This window comes from Micrasema longulum, unplaced genomic scaffold (genome assembly GCF_059751315.1).
Source record: "Micrasema longulum isolate JH-2025_06_02 unplaced genomic scaffold, ASM5975131v1 h1tg000831l, whole genome shotgun sequence".
Lineage (NCBI taxonomy): Eukaryota > Metazoa > Arthropoda > Insecta > Trichoptera > Brachycentridae > Micrasema > Micrasema longulum.
In genome coordinates, this window is record NW_028278023.1 from 21,520 (window position 1) to 42,064 (window position 20,545).

Genomic DNA, 20,545 nt, shown 5'->3' on the forward strand with positions numbered 1-20,545 from the left:
GCCTTCACCTTTCGAACCATTTCTGTCGATGTTGCTGTTATTGGATGTCTACCTCCATGGCGTTTTTTGATGCTACCAGTATCATTGTAACGTGAAATGGTCCCATACACAAACATTTTGTTCACATGTAAATGTCGTAGCTCATTAATAATGGCTGGTTGCGATTTTCCAGCCAAATACAGAGCAATAACACTGTTGAGTTTAAATTCCATTTTGATAACGTTTTTTCAACTGTGACGTAAAACGATATGCTTCGGTAGAATTATTAACAATACAACAGACTGACATGTGTCAAAACATGAGCACACTTTCACTAGCCGTTTGGTTGCTACAGCAGCGTGAATTTGGTATCACTTCGAGCGCCTACCCCTGTATATGAATATATTAGGGTATTTAAAAAAATATATGAATCAAAATAATGATACACCTACATATTGTAAGATCAATTAAAAAAAATATATGAATCAAAATAATGATATACCTACATATTGTAAGGTCAATTTAAAAATCTCAAATCTGCGAAAACATCAGATTGTGATATTGAGGCATAAAATTTAAAACTAATACTGTAAATCCATTGAATTGTAATAAACCAACTTTGAATTTGCTGTTTTTGTAGCTAGGTTATATTCTGTTTACAACTATGTACCTTCATTTATGTATTTCAAAACTAGTAAAAATACAAATTTGCAACTTTAATGCTACCTGTCAGCATATGTATTGTATATACAGTAAAACTCCAACTACCTGGATTAATGAGTGCCAGATTTTATTGCTTTTAAAATAATACAGTGAATTGGAATCACATTAAAAACTTTTCCTTTTTTTTTTTCTGATAATGATCTGGATATTTGGCAATCCGGACGACTAGATTTTAAACTAAGTGGAGTTCTAAACAGAGTTCTAACTTTTAACATTTCATTTGAAATGAAATCAGTTAAATTCCTTGATATTAATACATGATGAGACCACATTACAAGTGTCTAAATACTGGACTGAATTGGTGAACATAGGCACTTGATAAACGCTATTAGGAAAAACATACAAATTGGATTGGCCACATTTCACACCACGAAAATCTCCTGCACACTCATTTAAGAAGGAATAGTAGAGACCCTGTTGAAGTACCTTGATCTTATTAAAGGAGATATGAACTGCACACCATATGACCAGCTAAATAGAGTTGCTGAGGATCTAAATGAATAAGGTAAAGAGATTCGGGTGTTTACGGCAAAATAATCGCATGGATCGAAACTAGGGCTGCCATTACAAACGCTATCTTCATCGGTACATATCAAGATGGTATAAAGTAAAATCGATATTTATGTACCAAAATGTATATATGTGTATGAAAAATTAAAGTATCTTCGTCAGTAACCTGTAATTGAACATGTTTATACAAAAAAAAATATACATATTCTACTTTTCATACAGAAAACATAATTTTTCTTAAATAGGTGCGAAGGTTTTCACGGCCACTGTTATCAATATGTTTCTTTTTTGGGTGATAACGTGTGTATTGTGTCACTCAGTTTACCCTGAAGATGGCTCCTGCAATGGTAGCCGAAGCGTCAGAACAAATCCAACACACACGGTATTACCCAAAAAAGAAACATATTGATAATTTTACTTGTTTAAAATTGAAGATAAATGTTAACTTTCCATTGTTATACGGGCCCAGAAGAAATGTTTTTTTTTAATATTTATTTTCTAGGTTATATAATTAGCCATATTTAGTTTCATTCAGTTGTAATCCATTTTGAAAATTTTGTTGTTTACCCAAAATGTAATTTATTAATATAATAAAATATTTATGAAACATTTTGTTTTATTTTTAAAGATAAGCATTAATTATAATCTAAAAACAGTATTTCTAGCCTTTTTGCAAGAATTGTTTGCTCGCTATTTTATCATTCTAAACATAAGGTGTTCCACTTTACCTGACTTAAGAAATTCAAGTGGAGAATGTGGAGATTAATCCTCGTGGTTTACTAGTTAAAGCTTTTGCCTACCATACCAGAAGTCTCTAATTCGATTCCCGGTAGGGCCGACATGGAATATTAATTTTTAAATGTGACTTTTAGTGTAATATTTCGTAATCCTGGACTGGGTCTGAAGCGTGAAACTTTGATGTAAATCATGTCTTATCAAATAATCAAGATTCACCACTGGGTGTAGATAGGGAAATGACGATGATTATTAAGGTCAACAGTCTGTAAGGGGTGTTTTGGGTACAAACTTGTTGAAAATCCTTTTTTTTAATTTGTTTTAAAATTAAATTATTTGTCGCAACAAATTAGCCATCGCAAAAACATGTCTATAAAGACCGAAATCCTTAATCGCAATAAAACGATATTTTAAAAAATTTAGAATAATTTTTATGGAGCTTATTTTCATGACTTGGGGAACAGATAAAAAAAATAGTGATTCAATATTTGACCAAAGCGCGCACTACGTAATAAAAAAAGTTTGACATTTCATTTTCATTAATGGAAACACAGTGCCTAATGTTCCTTTAAGTATTTTTAAATTTTTAAATCGTAGTCTTTGTGATAATTCGGTTCTAGTGGAATGTTTTGGTTTTATAATTTGCAATATATGTTTGAAAAACCCTACACTCGTAATATTTTTACTGAATCGGTGCTATTTTCAAGTTAAACATAAATTTATGTATTATCGAACTACGCAAGTTCGCGTAAGGTTATGAAACATCGCGAAAGTCTTAAATTAGCGGCGCTGTAAATGAATTCGTAATATTCGCGAAAGTAACAATGCTAGTGAATGAATTCTTCAACGAGACGAAAAGAGACATCTCGGATATATCCGTCAACACATCCCCTCCACGTGAGATTCCCGCATGTCTTACAAGATGACCTACATGCGAGCGTTCTAAGTAGGTAAAATTCTTCGTGAGCGGAGAGAACACAAATTGAATTACTCGTCAGTGTTGAGTGGGTCACCTACGGCGATTGACGACCCGAACGTATTCACAACGCGTGTGTGTCGGTTACGGTTACGCTAGAAATTCCGGTTGGCCTTGATCATCCCAGTTTCACTGTCAACGTAAGCCGGGGCATCGCACCGGACGCGCTAACATCGAGTTGTTCCGCTGCTACGGGCAAAAGAGCTTCGCACGCCGCTACTATGGGGCACTGGCCAGAGAATGTGGGCATTCTAGCCGTCGAGCTGATATTTCCGGCGCAGTACGTGGACCAAACGGAGCTGGAGGTGTACGACGGCGTCTCGGCGGGCAAGTACACCGTAGGGCTGGGCCAGGACAAAATGGGCTTCTGCTCCGACCGGGAGGACATCCACTCCCTGTGCCTGACGGTGCTGCGGAACCTGCTGGACAAGAACAGCATCGACCGCAAGGACATCGGGCACCTGCAGGTCGGAACGGAGACCATCGTGGACAAGAGCAAGAGTGTCAAGACTGTACTCATGCAGCTGTTTCAACCCCACGGGTACACGGACATCGAGGGCATCGATACTACCAACGCTTGCTACGGAGGCACAGCCGCGCTGTTCAACGCCATCTCCTGGGTGGAATCCTCCGCCTGGGATGGGCGCTACGCCGCGGTCGTCGCGGGAGACATTGCAGTGTACGCAGAAGGCTCGGCGCGGCCCACAGGGGGCGCGGGCGCTGTTGCCATGCTCATCGGCCCCGGAGCTCCACTTGTGTTCGATCGAGGCCTCAGGGCCACCTACATGAAACACGTTTACGACTTCTACAAACCCGATCTTTCGTCAGAATACCCTGTGGTAGATGGCAAGTTGTCCATCCAGTGCTATGTGGGGGCTCTCGACCAGTGCTACCAACTGTACCGAAAGAAGGCCCAGAAAGTGGACCCCACCAATGTCGGTCTAGAATCTTTAGACGCCGTAGTATTCCACGCGCCTTATTGTAAATTGGTACAAAAATCTTTAGCTAGGTTGGTATTTAACGATTATTACCTTACTCCCGATGACCTGAAGGAATCAAACTTTCCCGGCCTAACGAAGTTTAAGGATTATAAATTGGAAGATACTTATACGGATAGAGATTTGGAAAAAGCATTCATGACTCTCAGTCAAAAGACGTTTGAGGAAAAGACGAAACCGTCTCTCTTGTTGGCGAACCAAGTAGGAAACATGTATACATCGTCTGTGTACAGCGGGCTCGTGTCGCTTCTGGTCAGCAAGAGCGCAGCGGAGCTGGCTGGACGGCGCGTGGGACTATTCTCCTACGGCTCTGGACTCGCCTCCTCTATGTATTCCATCACGGTGTCTCGCGAGGCCGGGCCGGGCTCGCGCCTCGAGAGGCTACTGCAGAACCTGAAGGACGTACTGCCTCTGTTAGAGAAGAGAACTCGCGTCCCCCCGGAGCGCTTCAATGAGCTAATGGGAATCAGGGAGAAGAACTGCCATGCGGCTCCGTATAAACCCATCAGCCCCGTAGAATCACTTTTCCCCGGAACTTATTATCTCGACAGTGTAGACGAAGCTCATAGAAGAACTTATAAAATATTCCTGGGAGAGAATAATTAAAAAAAACATTATTTATAACATTGGGTACTACAGGGTGTTGGTTACAAAATGATATTTGATGTTTAAAAAAAAGTATTTAGCGCATTAACGCGTACACAGTGAACACCCAGTAAACTTTTCGTGTTACACCTTATTTCCACATATTATGCATTTTACGAATTTCTGTTATATTTGTATGACTGACTTTATTTATCTTACGTGCAATACAAATAGAAGAAATTAAATTTCACCATGACTTAATTTAGTTGAATGTTTTAACTTATATTTTACCTTGAATAATGATTTTAAATGTTGGATGTTATTCATATTGACTTAATTTTTTGTATTATTAATGTATACTTGTTTTGTTTTTCAAAATATAAGATTATTTTATACTATTGTCTTTTATTCGCCTACGTATATATGAAAAAAGTTATCATAATTGTTACTACACTATGTGCCGCATGGTCTTGTTCTATTTCAATAAAAAATTCTCAACATAAAATTACAATTTTTACTTATTTTTTCATTTTAAATCATTTTTCAAATAATTAAATTTTTCTTTCTATAAAAACTAATTGTACCACATTAAAGAATCTTGTAGGTAATTATGATACAATACGTGTTAGATATGTGTATTATGTATATTTAACATGACGTGTAGGTACTTTTGGATATCTGGGTATTTTTAATTACTTTCGTTCGACTATACCATTAATTTTAAATTAGCTGAACTAAAACGTGTTAAACTCAACTACCTCATGCGTTTTTTGTACACCTATTTATAAACCACCCTAAACTAGTATTGCTTATACAAATACTAATTTAAATTGAATCATAATAAGTATGAGTGTAGACTTTATTTATATGAATCATCTTTTAGTGATTTATCCTCATTGATAATGTCACCTTTACGTCGACTTTATAGTAACTTACATTAGAATAAGTCTGTGTATTCGGGCATAGAATTGGAATAGTCGATTCTATGTATTTGGGTTTGTATTTAAAATACCTTTGATAAATAGTATACCCATTCAAATAAATTGATTGATTGTTTATAATAAATTACAAAATAATTTATGTACATAACTAATAACACAGTTTTGATACTAGCATGTATTAAAAAACTTAATAACTATGTTTTCGTGTCACTACTTTTAAAAATATTTTACTCTACAGGGCATGTCTATGTATTTATGTGAAAATACATTTTATCCTCAAATCATCTAGGTGCCATAGTATTATACTGTATTGAAAAAATATTGGACACTTAATTCAAAATATATTTAAGAAAGTGTACCTTATTCTTATTCCTAGCGGTGAGAGTTAGTGCTATGCAAGCTCCCGACGTCACTGCGATCTGTGAAGATCTATTGTGACGGGTCCCAGTGAAAAGAAAATGTACCTCAGATTTTTATTAATTTGGCGAAATTACCATACCCAATTTATTTCTATCATTTTAGTCAAAACAGTATTTCTCAAGAGGATAACCCGTTCTGTAAAGGATTGTACAGTGTTGAATATTTTGCTCGGGGTTATGACTTTGTAATATTTTTATATTTGATACAATATAAGTCTACTTGCTTTACCGTGTTCCCTCCAAACCAACTCGATTGTTTGATCTTTTTTATATTTCAAACATTTAAACTAATCACTGGAAACATTCACCATCCCTCGTATTTATGAAACATTCAACAAGAATTTCAATAGTCTAGATTTATTTAACACTCTATATAGTAGGTACTGAAAAGAACTAACAAACTTCGTTCAGAATAACAGAGAATAGACATTTTGTTTTCTTTTGTTCTTTTTGTTACTTTGTCATTATTTTAATTATTTTTGTCAGTAAAATGCAATTTTCCACTCCCACTTTCCTTCATTCATCTTCTACCACTCTTGTCACTTTCATTATTTTCCCTTCCCGGTACCTCCTTATTTTTTCAGTATTTCTTTTCTTTTCATTTGTGATCTTAAAGCATTGTTTTAATGACTTATTATTTAAATTGTTGCTTTATATGATTAAATTAAAGTGAATATATCTTATTGGATGGAAGGCCTTATTACATACTTTCTTTTTTTTTTCTGTGTATAAGTATTGTAACCTGTACATCTGTTTTTTTTATTTATTAACAATATATTTATTTAAACATTTATTGAGATACAAGTCCCAACTCCATGGAACCAAAGTTCTGTGTTGAGTTGGGACGTATTCCTAATATTTAAAAAAATATATATATTTAATTGAAAGCCATTCAGACTACAGGAATTCTTTTTCACACATAATTAAAAACACCTGTGTTCTACTGGTAGTATTTTCTGGGTATGTATGTATGCTGTGTGTTAATAGTCAATAGCACTTATTTAATATAATGATGATATCAGATAATGGACGGGTAAAGGGTTACCATTCCTAATGAGGAAGTTCGCTGGTTCACTTGGTTGTGACATAATTCAAAGTAGTTCATTTTCATGAATTTTTTCATACATTTTTGAGAAACTTTGCCGTATAATTAAATGCTGTAGTTTTTACCGCGCGTAAGAAAACATTTTTTATATCTAATTTCCTGTAGCACTGAACTTCCTCATTGAAACATGCACTAGATTTTCAAAATATATTTACTTAATTAGGTTGACCTTTGTTTCTCCAAAATTTTCCTTTCAATCTCAACTCATTACACATGTTAATTTATTAAATTTCTTTAATTGTGAACTTTGAACAGTACATTTAACTAATCTGATGTTTAGCTGTTCGTATTATAGTATAAAGGTGCATATTTTAATATTTAAGTTGTTGGTTTTCAATATTTTCCTAATGATGCACAATGACAAAATGCACAAATATTAAACACCTTCTTTCGAATGATTTTTTTGTTTGTTGTTTAACGTTTTAGTATTAAGTATCTGTTTTATTTTTCACTATGGCTGTATGAACCTGCTATCTTAAAGTATACACTTATTTATTATTTGTTGTATGTGAACCAAAGATCACAATATTTATTGTATACTTACATACATAGAATTCTATACTTAATAAAAAACATATATAAAATATATCTTGTGATATTTGATACTGATTTACATAGCTAAGATAATTCAGGGTGAATTATTGAAATGTATCTCTCCATCAATTTATTATTATCTCAAACATTGTTTTTAAGATGGCGGCCTCTGTGCTGATGGTGTGGCTTATTTTGCACAATAAATTGTAGTGTAAGGCCAAATTTCACTAATTCATCAAATTTTTTATTTGGCACAATGTTTTTAATGGTTAAAAATATTTATGGCCAAGCTTAGCAAGACTTTCAATAAGTGGCGATTGTTTACATAATTTCTACACAATCAATCAATCATGCATTTAATCATTGTGATTTGTAGTTTTTTTTTATTATAATGATATCAAAAATTAATTCAGTCAGTGTCTCGTAATTTAGATTTTTTTAGTATTTGTTTCTCAGTTCACCTATAAATTTGTTTATGCATTTTTGCTAAGAAAAAAAAAATTACAAAGAGGTACAAATTCTTGTCAAACTGTAGTAAGTTTTTTTGCAGGAATTTGATCTCAACTGACAAATTGATATTGTTTTTAATAGGAAATTGGTTTGCTAGACATTTTCCGCATGCAGTTGTAGTAAGTAGAAGTCAATAAAAATGTAATGGCATATAATAAATAATAAACGTGATCATATTTTTCATATCTATACATTAAACGGTGGCAGTGTATTGAAAAATACATTATATTAATTTATTTTGTGATAAAGAAATGTCTTCCATAATAAACATCACAAATATGAGTCAATGATAAAATAATAACTCAGTGGCTATATAAAGTAAATAATTATTTATGCACATTATTTTTATCAGCCTCTGTGCACATTTATATGAAGCTGGGTTAATTTCGACTATGTCAATATTTTTTACAATTTTATTTTTTTACATTTATCATCGTAGATACCATATTTGTTTTGCTGTGCACAATTGTTTCTTAATTATAGCACGTGGAATTTATAGAACACCACATCTGAAAAGGAAATCAACGCATTATTTAAGAAGCATATTTTATGAGAATTGGCAATGCCAAAAACAGATAAAAAAACAAAAGAGATTTTATCATTTTTTGGCAAGGAAAGTTAATTTATATGAAGATTTCAGAGTATTTGTATAAATAAATATTATGTAGACTTATTTTGCGTATCAGTTATTGTAAATCAATCAAATGCTGCAAGATGAATTCTCAATATGCAAAAAAATATATCGTGATAATGATGATCATTACATGATCCAGTAAAAAGGCTAACCAATTTTACCATATAACGCAAAATAAACACATTGTAGTGCTATAAAACAATATATAAATAAGTACTGTGTAAAATAAACATCAAAAATAAGAAAATGGTAAGGAAATAAAAAAATTGGATGAATTTTAACATGAAAGAAATAAAATTCAAAAACTAAGCCTACGAGCATTGACATGACAAAAATTTAGAAACCTTTAGTAACCAAAAAAATATTATCTATTTGGTTTACTTGCATAATAATTTTTAAGTATTACATAATTCTCCAGCGGATTTTCAATAAAAAGATGTTCATTGGTATTAGATGATAAAAATGTGTCATCATTAAATTATAATTCCAAGTGAAAGTTTTTTATTGGTTTGTTAACACTTGGAAGGCAGATAGATATATAGGAACCTGTAAGAAATTGTATGTTCTAGTGAAGATAAGCTTCTCATAATAAAATATTATTAATTCATTGGGTTAGATATAATATCTCTAGTTAGATATTGCTCTTATAAAATATATAAAAATCTCAAAACATTTTTTGAGTTTGTGGAATAAAATGCGGCATGATTTAAAACTGTGTTTTTGAATTTTTACAAATAACTTGATAACAATATTTAGACTACACTGTTTTCTTTATTATTTATTTATTTATCTATCTATAAAACATCAATTTAAAATACAGTTTTTTCTCATAACTCCCTCTATTTGAACTTTTAATATGCGTTAAAAATGTTTTTCAAAATCACTCGCAAACGAGTGGTGTATAAAAAAAAGTTTTATTTACACTATGGTCATATAAGCGTATTAAACCACAACCCAGTTATGTGTATTATTAGTAAATTTTACTATCAAATTGATTACTTACCCATAGGTTTGACCATTATTGTGAGATTAATTCCTTCGGTGACATTAATTATTTCTTTATTTGCAAATAAGTCCTAAAAAATAAATAAATAAATGTAATAATACAAAAAGGCAAAACGGCCAACCTTAAATAATAACATACCTTGGATAAAAAATATACAAACTTTAAAAATAGAAAATAGACGGTAAAAATTTTACTGACCATAAATTCGGAAACAATAGAATATGCATAATACCACTGAGGTATAATGAAATAAAGCTTCATACTATAATGCGAATATGATATAATGTTTTAAAAATTATCAAACAACATTGCCGTGCAAAACACGTAGTGTAAAAAGGACTAACTGTCTATCCCGCTTACTAATTCAAAGTTTAATATCGCGCCCTTTCACATTTGCTTAGCGCAGTGGTCGGCAAACCGCAGCTCGCGAGCCGCGTGTGGCTCTTTAGCCACTTGAGTGCGACTCACACAGCCCAAGTTTCACTTTTTGATTTATTTTTTCAACGGGACCTAATTAAAAACTTTTAGGATTATTGCCACTGAAAGGTCAAACACGTGGCAAGAATATTGCAAATTCCGTCATTAAGTGCAGAGCAGATGGGCCAAAAAGTACGTCAGGAGTGAGGAAAGCTTTAGTTTCTATTTCGTAGGGAAAAATTGATAACGATATACTTGTTTACCATTCACCAAGAAGCAATGAGCGCGTTGACATTTCCAGGTAAAAAACTGTTTTGAAATTGGTCACCACAATAGTAGCTAAAGCTCTTTATGATCGCCAATTCATAGAATCTTTACATATGTCATACGTGCCATTTGTCCCACAGGGCGCGAAACGTCTTGTTTTCGGATAATTCAAAATATGCGTATTTGAAACCATTACAGAATGTATCCGACGTGGCACGAAAAAAATATTAATACCGTTACCATTGTAATTTTTGGCTTATTTGAAAATAAAAATTAAAAGAACCCATTGTACTGCTGATATTTGGCTCTTTTGACTAATAAGTTTGCCGACCACTGGCTTAGCGTTTACAAGAAAAAACACTATTTCCCACCAAATACAAGATAAGCTCCAGAACCTATGTTGAATGGAACACAAGTTGGGCGCTTAGTGTCGCATCTAGTGTATAATACACTTATTCAATTTCTTATTAAATTTTATGTACTCGTATTATGAAACAATAAGAAACCGTTATAAATATATTAAATATATGAAGTTTTGAGTTTACAAAGAAAGGCGTGGAATTAATGCAAACACTATGTAAAAATGAATGAAAGAGAAAACATAACAAGTCGTCAAAAGAGCGAGACTTTCTCTTAGTAGTTTGGCCGAAAAGAAAATTAATGAAATTGTTAACTTTATGATATGGAACTTTCTACTAAGTACTATGTTCATGACCCACTTTGCATACGACATTCGGACATCATAATTATTAAGTCAATTTACATTGGTGATGCTAGAAGTGTTGTTAACAATTCAATAAATTAAATTGAAACATTTTTAGGTCAGATCTAGTTCACTCTGTAATTGATAAAGAAATTCTTTGGATGAGACCTCCCCTCTGAAGACACTGTTAACTGTATATCCACTTTGACTAATTTATTGTTGGTAAAATAAATTTAAAAAATTGACACCTGAATATTTTTAAGCCAATTTATTGTCATTAAGTTATTTTATCACACTTTATTAAATTAGTCCATAAACATTTAATATACATCATATCATATCATCAATGCTATACTGACAGAATGCATTAAGTCAACAGTCTTTATATATTCCAATTATTTTTAAATATTGGTGCAAGATGTTGATTTCAAATTTTATGTTATGCCTTGAATAAAGAATACTTTTTCGAAGCTTTAAAAAATAAAAATAAAATTGTGGGAGAAATAATGCGTTGAAAGAATAAAAGTTTTTTAATTCATTTTAAATATTCTTAGACTTTCTAATTGGTTTTTTTTGCAGTTATTCAATACATCATTTAATGCCAAGAGACATAATTCTAATCTGCCCAAAATTGATAAAAAATGTTTATAGGAGAGGTCTTCTTAATGTTATAAAATTTTCAGATTAATTTAAAAAATAAACAAATTAATGCAAAACTTTACTGTTGAAATTTAGAGTACACTATATTGGCATAAAAAAAGGAGTAATAATAAAAGCAAAGACTTCACACATTTTGCACTTTCATTTCCTTTTTTAAATAACTCATTTGAATCTAATCCGATAATTTTCATTTATATCTCAATATATATTAATACACCTTTTTAAAAATTACTTCTAACATGGGTACACATTGAATAGTAAAATGAGTGAATAGGTCTCGATAATTATGATATTAGCATTTTTGAAACGTATTTTTACTGTGTAATTTTTATTTTGCTAATCTTTGACTTTTTTTTTTGATAAAAAGAGAAATACTTGAGTTCTTATTGTTTACTTGAATATTTAAATTTTCAGACCGTTTCCTAAAAGTCGTAAATAACTTGTTCACAACCCGGTTCAATATTGAAAATCCAAAATGTAAACTCAGCAATACTCATTATAAAATAGATAATTGTCTATGCAAGCTTTGATGCTGTCATCTTTGAAAATTATTAAATAATATATTACGACATTCAAAGTACTTACAGTAACAGTGTATCCATAAGTGTTGTTTAGCTCTAAATCTTTGGTATTCACGGTAATATTTTTATGGTAAACACTATTCATGTTTACAAATGCAATTGCATAAGAATATAAATTATTATTTTTCATTGGCAATACTTGTCTCCTCCATAGTTTCAAATCTCCATAAATATTCTGTTTGAAAAAAAAATAAATATTTCATGCATAGTCATAACAAATAACAATACAAGCAAGAGGTGAAATAAATTATCATGATAATAAGTATATCATTCAATGTATTCCAATTTGCATACGCTCGCAGCTAAGTTTCTGTATCAGTAGAATATATTTTTACAATATCTCATTTACAATGGGAGACAGTTATGCGCATTTTTGTACTCCCAAACATGGATCAAATTTAAGGAAACCACCAAGTAAAAAGTAATTAAAATATAAAGTTTTACGTTAAATAAATAAATAAAGTATTGTAAACTGAAAGCAATAAATAAAATTGTTTTTCATTGAGTTTAAGGAATGGCTAAATTATTAAAATATATGTACCTATATATTATATACCTGCAACAATATAAGCTCACAATTCAAAATTTAAATAGAAGGAATCTTGATTTTTTAAATTATGTTTATTTAAATGTTTTCTGTACACATCAGACTAATTTGCATGTGGACAATACAATAGATATGATAATATTGTCATGTCCCAGCTCCGTGAGCAGCCTCGACCGCGCAGAACATAACGCTGGGACAATACAAAAATTCAGCCCCAATTCACACTTGAGCGCTGCGAAAATGAATACACAGCGGCGTTTGTTACGAGGGAATTCACAAAAAATATCATTAATTTTATACCAAGATGTACTGGAATTGATAAAGGACGAACTAATTAACAAAAAAAAAAAAAAAATCTGCCGCCATTTTCGGCAGAAATATTTTTTGGGAGCCACATTTTCACATCAAGCAAATCACATTGTCACAAAATCGTGTCCGTATGTGTTTACATAAGGACAATATGGCCGCTAGCCTCCGCGCGCGGTGGTGGGGGTAATCATTGTTCCACAGATATAACCTACCCGTCTATCTCAGGACAATTTTTTAAAATTTTGTTGTCCTACAATAGTCGAGTCCTGGGACAAAACAATAGTGTATTGTATACAGTAATTGGCCTTGAAATAGGTAGAGTTAAGCTGGACATGTGCACAGAATGTCATCATCACGGGTACCAAATAGAGTTTTAGATGTGCACCCAGGAGGCAGAAGCAAGGTCGATGGACCGAGGCTGCGCCATCGCAGTAGACTACCCATGTAGATAACCCAACCAACCCAGCTACTAGAAGTTTCTAACTGGAGGATTGCAGTGGATAACAGAAGGAGTTGGAGGCGAAAGTTGATAGAAGCCAAGGCTCGATATGGGCTGTATTGCCTATATAAGCCATTACAGAAGAAGAAGAAAAATGCTTTTTTTTATGACGCATTAATGAAAAAATATTTTTATTCTCACTCTAAATACTCCTCCTTGGATTCCCAAAGGATCTTGATCCACTGCTATAACTTCAGCATTTGTCAAAATGCTTTTCATCTCATTTGAAATATTATTCAAATCATTTGACATGATTAATGGTGCCGCTAGTATTGACCACACTGCCATTTGTACTCTGCTCTGTCCTTCGTTCAATCCGGAGTTTCCAATCATCAACTAAAAAAATAAACTTCATTACTAAAAACCAAATATGTATTCAAAAAAATTTACACAGCAAGATGATAAATAATACATCATGTAAAGAAAGAATTTTAGTGTCCCCTTTGTCTAAACTTTATGTAAAAAGTATTATTACCAAATGAGAAATATTTTTTTAGAAACAATATTTACGAGAAAAAAAACATATATTATGTAAGTATACATGTAGATATTCTTTTAGAGTTCAGTGATGTAAAAAATTCCATAAAATTGTTTTATCTGAAGAGTTATCAGTGTATTTTGTAAAATTGATCTTATTACTATCTGAATTAAATAAAAAATCTTTTTGATGTGACTTAACTTTTCATTATTTTTTATTATTATTAGTTATAGGCAGGCAGCCTTTGCTTGTGCGCCTATATCTCGTGTACTGCTTTTTGTCTGTGTTTTTCTTCCTTCAAAAAAGCATCCAAACGGTTTTTGAACTGGTCGATGTCAGAAATGGCAACTTATGAATGAATGTACAAAGGAAATTGACAATTCTTGCGAATAGGTGATTAGGGTCAGGAGACTTTAGAATGTTTGAATATTGGACTCTTTCTAATAAATAAATAATATTGTATATACCATATCAGGATCATTCCAATGTCCAGGTCCAGAATAAGAAGCCATTATTTTGTGATGCTTTTCATAATAATTTATAATCATCTCCACGCTATCCCAAGAATCACCAATATCATGATAATTTCTCCATAAATTGCAATACTTCTTTATTTCATAGTAGTTGGGCTACATTGGAAATTAAAAATAAGCTGCCATTATTATAATCAATAATATATATATATATATAATCAAAATATTGAATCACATAACACACTTTTAAGAATTATGTTAGATTTATTTGTTTTATGTGAAGTGCTTGGTTATTTTTTGTAATGTTTGAATTTATTAATTTACAAAAATGCTTAACTGGTTTGTCACTTTATTATCATAACATGTACGGTTTCAATAAATACGATTAATCTTATTTTGACCCAAATTGAGTTTTGGTAACTCTGCATTTCAAAATATTCTGTATTGTGTGACAATTTTTTTTTTTTTAAATATAGAAGTAAAAAAATGTAACGTAATACTTAATGTATGTTGTGTTGCAAGTCTACATTTGACAAACGCAATGATGTTATTTTTTAAATAATTAATATAGTAGAGAAATAAGAAGCTGTATTTATCTTTCGGCAACTTATGATACCTGTGATTGAATTTTTCAGTTTATATTACATTACAAAGAGCTTCATAACTTTCTTTTGGTTTCATTATTTTATTTATTTATTATACGGCACAAGTGCCTTTTACAATATAAAATATAACAATATATAAATTTAAAAACAATATTAAAACACGGGTATAAAAAGAAAAATAACGATAAATATATAAATACATGTATGTTTTTTATTTATTTAACTTTTTGTACATAATGTTATTTGTACATTGGCGGGCTTATTGCCAAATGGCAATTTCTTCCAACCAACCAATAACATTATTATTTTATTTTTATAATTCAAGGTACATAACATATTCAATAGAAAATAAAGATTAAAAAGCTAAAGATATATAAAAATGGAAATAAACGTATTTGTTTATAAATTACCTTAAATCGATACTATTACTCAATGGGAAAAAGGAAAAAAGAGGAAAGGAGGAGAGATTGTGTCTGCATACAAAAGATATAAAATGAATAAATACCAGATCATTAGTCTTGCTTTATTTAAATGATACTATCAAGAATTACCTTCATATCAAATATATGTTCTTGGTAATAAGGCCAACTACAAGAAAAAACTATTGGTCTTCCTGTTTTATTCATTTCTTTCCCAAATTCTGGATAGCCTAAAACATTTTTCAAAAATAAATGTAACTTTAACTCTACAATATTGAATCGTTACTAAACATAACAATACATATTGCTTCAACAAGGCTCAAGTATGCTTTTTTTTAATTTTTAGTACACTCTTTTAAAAATCAATCAATATTAATTACTTACAGTTATCAGAGGCATACGAAGTATTTAAATTGCAAATTTAGCTAATTCTTAGTCAAAGTGATCCACACATATTATTTGAAGATATATAAATCAATTAGAAAAATATTTTTAGACTATAAACAAAATAAATTAAAAATAAAATTCGGTCATGGAGGTTGTTTTTTTCTTCTCTTAAAACAACAAATGACACTTAGGATTCTATACCTCTGACGTACAGATATAAATTAGCCATTATTGTTAAACATGCTAAAAGTTCTTTGGTAGTAAAGAGCTCACACACCGAAGACAATAGGATTATTGAAAAAACAATTTCTAGAGAATACTCATTGAATCTTCCGTATTACTTTGGAGAGTATGTAAGATTTACCAATATTAAGTTCCAGAGGTAGAGTAAAGCAACCATCTAGCTTAAGGTAATCAACTTCCCATTTGGCAAATGTTTCAACATCTGTCTTCACATGTCCTTTTGATCCAGCGTATTTCTCACAAGTTGTGGTTCCATAATTTTCATAAATACCAAATTTCAATCCTCTCGCGTGAATCTAATAAAGTAAATGATATTATTGGATATTTTTGTAAATTTTACAGAGGTCGGCGGCCTACAGAAAAGCCTTAAGGGTGTTTGTGTACATAATATGTTCCAGCTAAGGAGCAGACATGGAATTATAATGACTTTAATTTAAAGCTTACTGATTTTAATAAACTTTTTCAAGTTTAAGTCTTTTTTAAAAGCATTGTTAAGCAGGTTAAAATAAACTAAATGTAAATAAGAAGTTTTCTAAATATTATTTGAGCTTTGAATCAAAAATACATTAAAAATATAAAAAAGAAATACTTCGTTCTTATGATTTACCCAAATATTTAAATTTCGGGGGCCATTTTCATTTGTTGGAGCACAGTGGGGTTGTACCTCTGATCCGTTAGTCCGCGACACTAGCCACCAACCACAACCCAATTCAGATATAATAAAATTAATTCATTGTGCAATTGGTGCAAATTTATAGCAATTTTATTTACAGAAAACGTTACTCTTCATTATCTAATCCAGGGTAAAATATTATATTCTCATTAGAAGTGAAAACACTCACATAATTGGATATGTACAACATTCCATTAGGAAACCTACTCCAGTCAGGCTGTAAGAATCCATTACTGTCTCGTTCCTTCTGCATCCAACAATCGTCAATAATAATATATTGGTAGCCAGCGTCTGCATATCCATCTGACAGAAATCTATCCGTAACGTTGACTATCAATTTTTCGCTGCATAAAAAACAACAAATCTCAAATATTTACATCACAATTCGAAGAAAAAATATGGTAGCGTTTAAATAATTTCACATGGATTTTTCTTTTATTGTTTGCAGTAATTCTTTTATGTGGTTATTATACAAGATTCACACAAAATGAAGGTTTAGTGATTCCAAAGACAAGCAACAAATATGGGAAAAGAACTCTAAAATATGTGGTTCCAGTTGTGTTTAATTTGTTACCAAACAATCTTAGAAATCGCACTACCAAAAGTGACAAGAGCAAAATAAGAGACTGGCTATTCGATCAGGAGTTTATATATTAATAAAATGGAATATTTGTAAATATAGATATATATACAAGGGAGGAATATAAATATGTAATATTGACATGGATATTTATATATGTGTATATTTGTGTTCATATATATGTATGTGTATATATGTATGTGTGTATGGATATGTATGTGTGCATGTACTGGTATAAATATAGATATGGATATAGATATAAATATAGATATGTAAAGGAAATAATGTTTTTTTAATAAAGGCTTTTAATTATGTACACACTTCTGTTTTAAATTTTGGTATTCCGGTTTTGTATTTATTTTTTATCTTATAATTGTGATATCATATACTTATTTTTTTATTTCTTTTTGCATTTTTCTAAATATTATTCAAAAACATAAATTATATGTATTTTTTATTCGCTCCTTATTAAGTTAGTAGTAATTATTATTTTACAAATATGTAGTGTTATCATATGTTTTCATGTAAAGGATCTTTACCGACAAGCCATATTAATTGGCTTGGTAAGTTCTGTAAAAAAAATATTTTTTTAATGTTTTAAACAAATAATGAAAATGTAATATTGTATGTAAAAACAAATAAATTTGAAAAATAAAAAATAATAATTTGGCTAATAAATTTTGAATAATTTGGACCATATTTTTTAAAAATATATTGTTTCCTTTCTCTGCATGTACTTATTTAAGAATTAAAACCAATATTTTGTTGGCGGATAGTGAGGTTGGATGGGGTGGAGTGAGAAATAATAATGTTGATCTGGCCGGACTATATTATATTTGCCTTATTTTATATGAATTATAAACAGAATAGTATAATAATGTATATGGAATATAAACTTTTATTACCTTAACCCTTATACTGCTAAACAACGATATATCGTTGTTGTTAATCCCTATCATAAAGTTCCAACTAGACTGATGCTGACGTCATAATCCCGAAAAGGGTAAATGAATTCGGGAACTGCTTGTTGCACTTAACCGTCAGTGGTATAAAACATTTTCAAAACATACAAATTACTTATTCGACGGGTTATCATTTCGTTTCGTACCTATTTCAGCCCCACGGAAAATTTAACACAAAAAATGTTTTCTTACGCGCGGTTAAAATTTGAGCATTAAATTGTACAGCAAAGTTTCTTGAAATGAATAAAAAATATTTAAATAAAAACGAACTACTTTGAATTACGTCACTTCTTCATATGAATCAACCAATGATAAGAGGATTGTGGAAGATTTCCGGTTTGCTAATCGTCAATGGACCAATTAACAGAACTAACTGAGAAGAAGCGGAAGAGAACTTGCGACGTCACACGCGGGTTAATGTCAGAAATACAAAAATTTAAAAGATCGTAGCGCTTATAATACGATACATAAAAATTAAAAAAGCTTTGTCTAATAACAATTTTTTTTAAAACCACTAAACATCCTCATTATAAATTTACTTATGATGTTTAAATTCGCAGTGCTTTTAAGAAAAGAGAAACGACTAAACATAGGAAACTTCTAGCTAGTCGAGACCTGAAACAGTGAACTATTTTACATTGCAAAAACAGTCAAATGAAAAATAAATCAATGTTAATAGTTAGTTTTTTAATCACTTATATGATATTTGAAGAAAATAATTGCATTCGGTGTTTTTCCCGCGATTAAACCCGATCCAATAATTAAGAAAATATTGATATACTTCCGTAATGAATAACTAATTAAATACTTTACTTTTAATATAACAACTCTTATCGAGTGAGGTACCTATATCACCGGAAAACCCCATAATTAAGAATATAAACAAATAATTAAAGAGCCATAAAACATAAAAATAATTCACCATGGAACCTAATGATTGTCAATTAGGACGTTTGAATATTAAAAAAATCATTTGTTCATTTATTATAATGGGTGCCCACAGCAATGGGAAATTCAAATGTTTTAGCTGTTCATTAGGTAGTAATTATTACTCTACTAACAAAACGTAATTATTACTATACAAACTCTATTCTACAAACAAAACGTAAATGAGGTATATCAGCTCGATATTGATCCAAAAATACTTTAGAAAAAGCTTCTTCGATTTCGTGCTCTTTGTTAGAGTCATATTATAAATTATTATCATTATCACTTAAAAAATGATCGTTATTGTCTAATTCACTTTCGGAATAGGTTTAGCTGCTAAGCCTCCGAGTTTCTCGGTGATGTACTGTTATTTCTTTATCATTTTCACTATCCGTTATCATTTTGAATGATATATTTCGTAAATTTATTCACAATAAAAAGGACGCTTTGCAGAGTAAAATTATTAGTTAGAGTAACAAAGTAAGATTAAAAATATATTTAAATGTAAAAAATATGTAATTTACCTAAGCTGTTTGTAATTTCGGCAACTGTTGTCTATCTCGCTCAATCCATTATGCGTGAACAAGCTATTAGTGAAACGGAATATTTTTCTTAGAAGAGATATCAATTTGTGAGACAGTTGTACAAAAACATTATTTTTTAAAATTAAAATTATATTATAACATCTACCAAGAAATAATATCACTTCTTGGTACATTTACCGGTTACTTTTAAGTTTCAATCTAAATAACTCCCTATAAACATTTGGACATACTCAAAATATTGTTGATTAAAATAACTTGCATAAAAAATTTAAAGTATTTTTAGGCATTACCTAGGTGAAATAATTTATCCAGGTGAAACTCACCGACATCAATAAAGGTTTCAGCTCCTTGAGTTTGCAAAAGTCAACAGATGGAAGAGTTGAAGTAATGTAAAAATAGTCATGAATGTGGATGTGTAAACATACCCCTAAAATAGTGAATATTTTGTAGTGTGTAAAGTGGTCATTTAAACCAGCCAATGACAGATCATAAGTCCTGTAAATGCCTAGACTTCCATATTCCCTTGGCAAAAATGTTTTCCCTCTCTGTTGCAACTAATTTCAAGATATATTTTACACAATTTTTGTTTAGCATGCATTGATGGAAGTGGTAGGA

At 30.9% G+C, this 20,545-nt stretch overlaps 2 protein-coding genes across 2 annotated transcripts; one reads left to right on the plus strand and one right to left on the minus strand.

Moving 5' to 3' along the window:
- The first annotated feature begins 2,495 nt into the window (after positions 1–2,495).
- Hmgs (hydroxymethylglutaryl-CoA synthase) lies at positions 2,496–4,899 on the plus strand. Its single transcript, XM_088230914.1, has one exon. The coding sequence runs from the start codon at positions 3,145–3,147 to the stop codon at positions 4,525–4,527; it is 1,383 nt and encodes a 460-aa protein (XP_088087040.1). The 5' UTR covers positions 2,496–3,144; the 3' UTR covers positions 4,528–4,899.
- Positions 4,900–8,151: 3,252 nt separating this feature from the next.
- On the minus strand, positions 8,152–18,516 carry LOC148278733 (alpha-N-acetylgalactosaminidase-like). Its single transcript, XM_088230919.1, has 9 exons — positions 18,402–18,516; positions 17,086–17,260; positions 16,365–16,539; positions 15,746–15,843; positions 14,584–14,745; positions 13,780–13,974; positions 12,288–12,458; positions 9,653–9,725; positions 8,152–8,524 (listed from the first exon to the last, which is right to left on the minus strand). The coding sequence occupies exons 2-9, from the start codon at positions 17,167–17,169 to the stop codon at positions 8,493–8,495; spliced, it is 990 nt and encodes a 329-aa protein (XP_088087045.1). The 5' UTR covers positions 17,170–17,260; positions 18,402–18,516; the 3' UTR covers positions 8,152–8,492.
- Between the last annotated feature and the right edge of the window lie 2,029 nt (positions 18,517–20,545).

Excerpts from the sequence above, each read along its gene's own strand:
- Hmgs (XM_088230914.1), top strand. The coding sequence starts at position 3,145 with ATGGGGCACTGGCCAGAGAATGTGGGCATTCTAGCCGTCGAGCTGATA.
- LOC148278733 (XM_088230919.1), bottom strand. The coding sequence starts at position 17,169 with ATGCAGAAGGAACGAGACAGTAATGGATTCTTACAGCCTGACTGGAGT. Across the intron at positions 14,746-15,745 it reads AACATATATTTGATATGAAG|CCCAACTACTATGAAATAAA; the intron begins GTAATTCTTGAT and ends TTTCCAATGTAG. Across the intron at positions 9,726-12,287 it reads CTTATGGATACACTGTTACT|GACTTATTTGCAAATAAAGA; the intron begins GTAAGTACTTTG and ends TTTATTTTTTAG.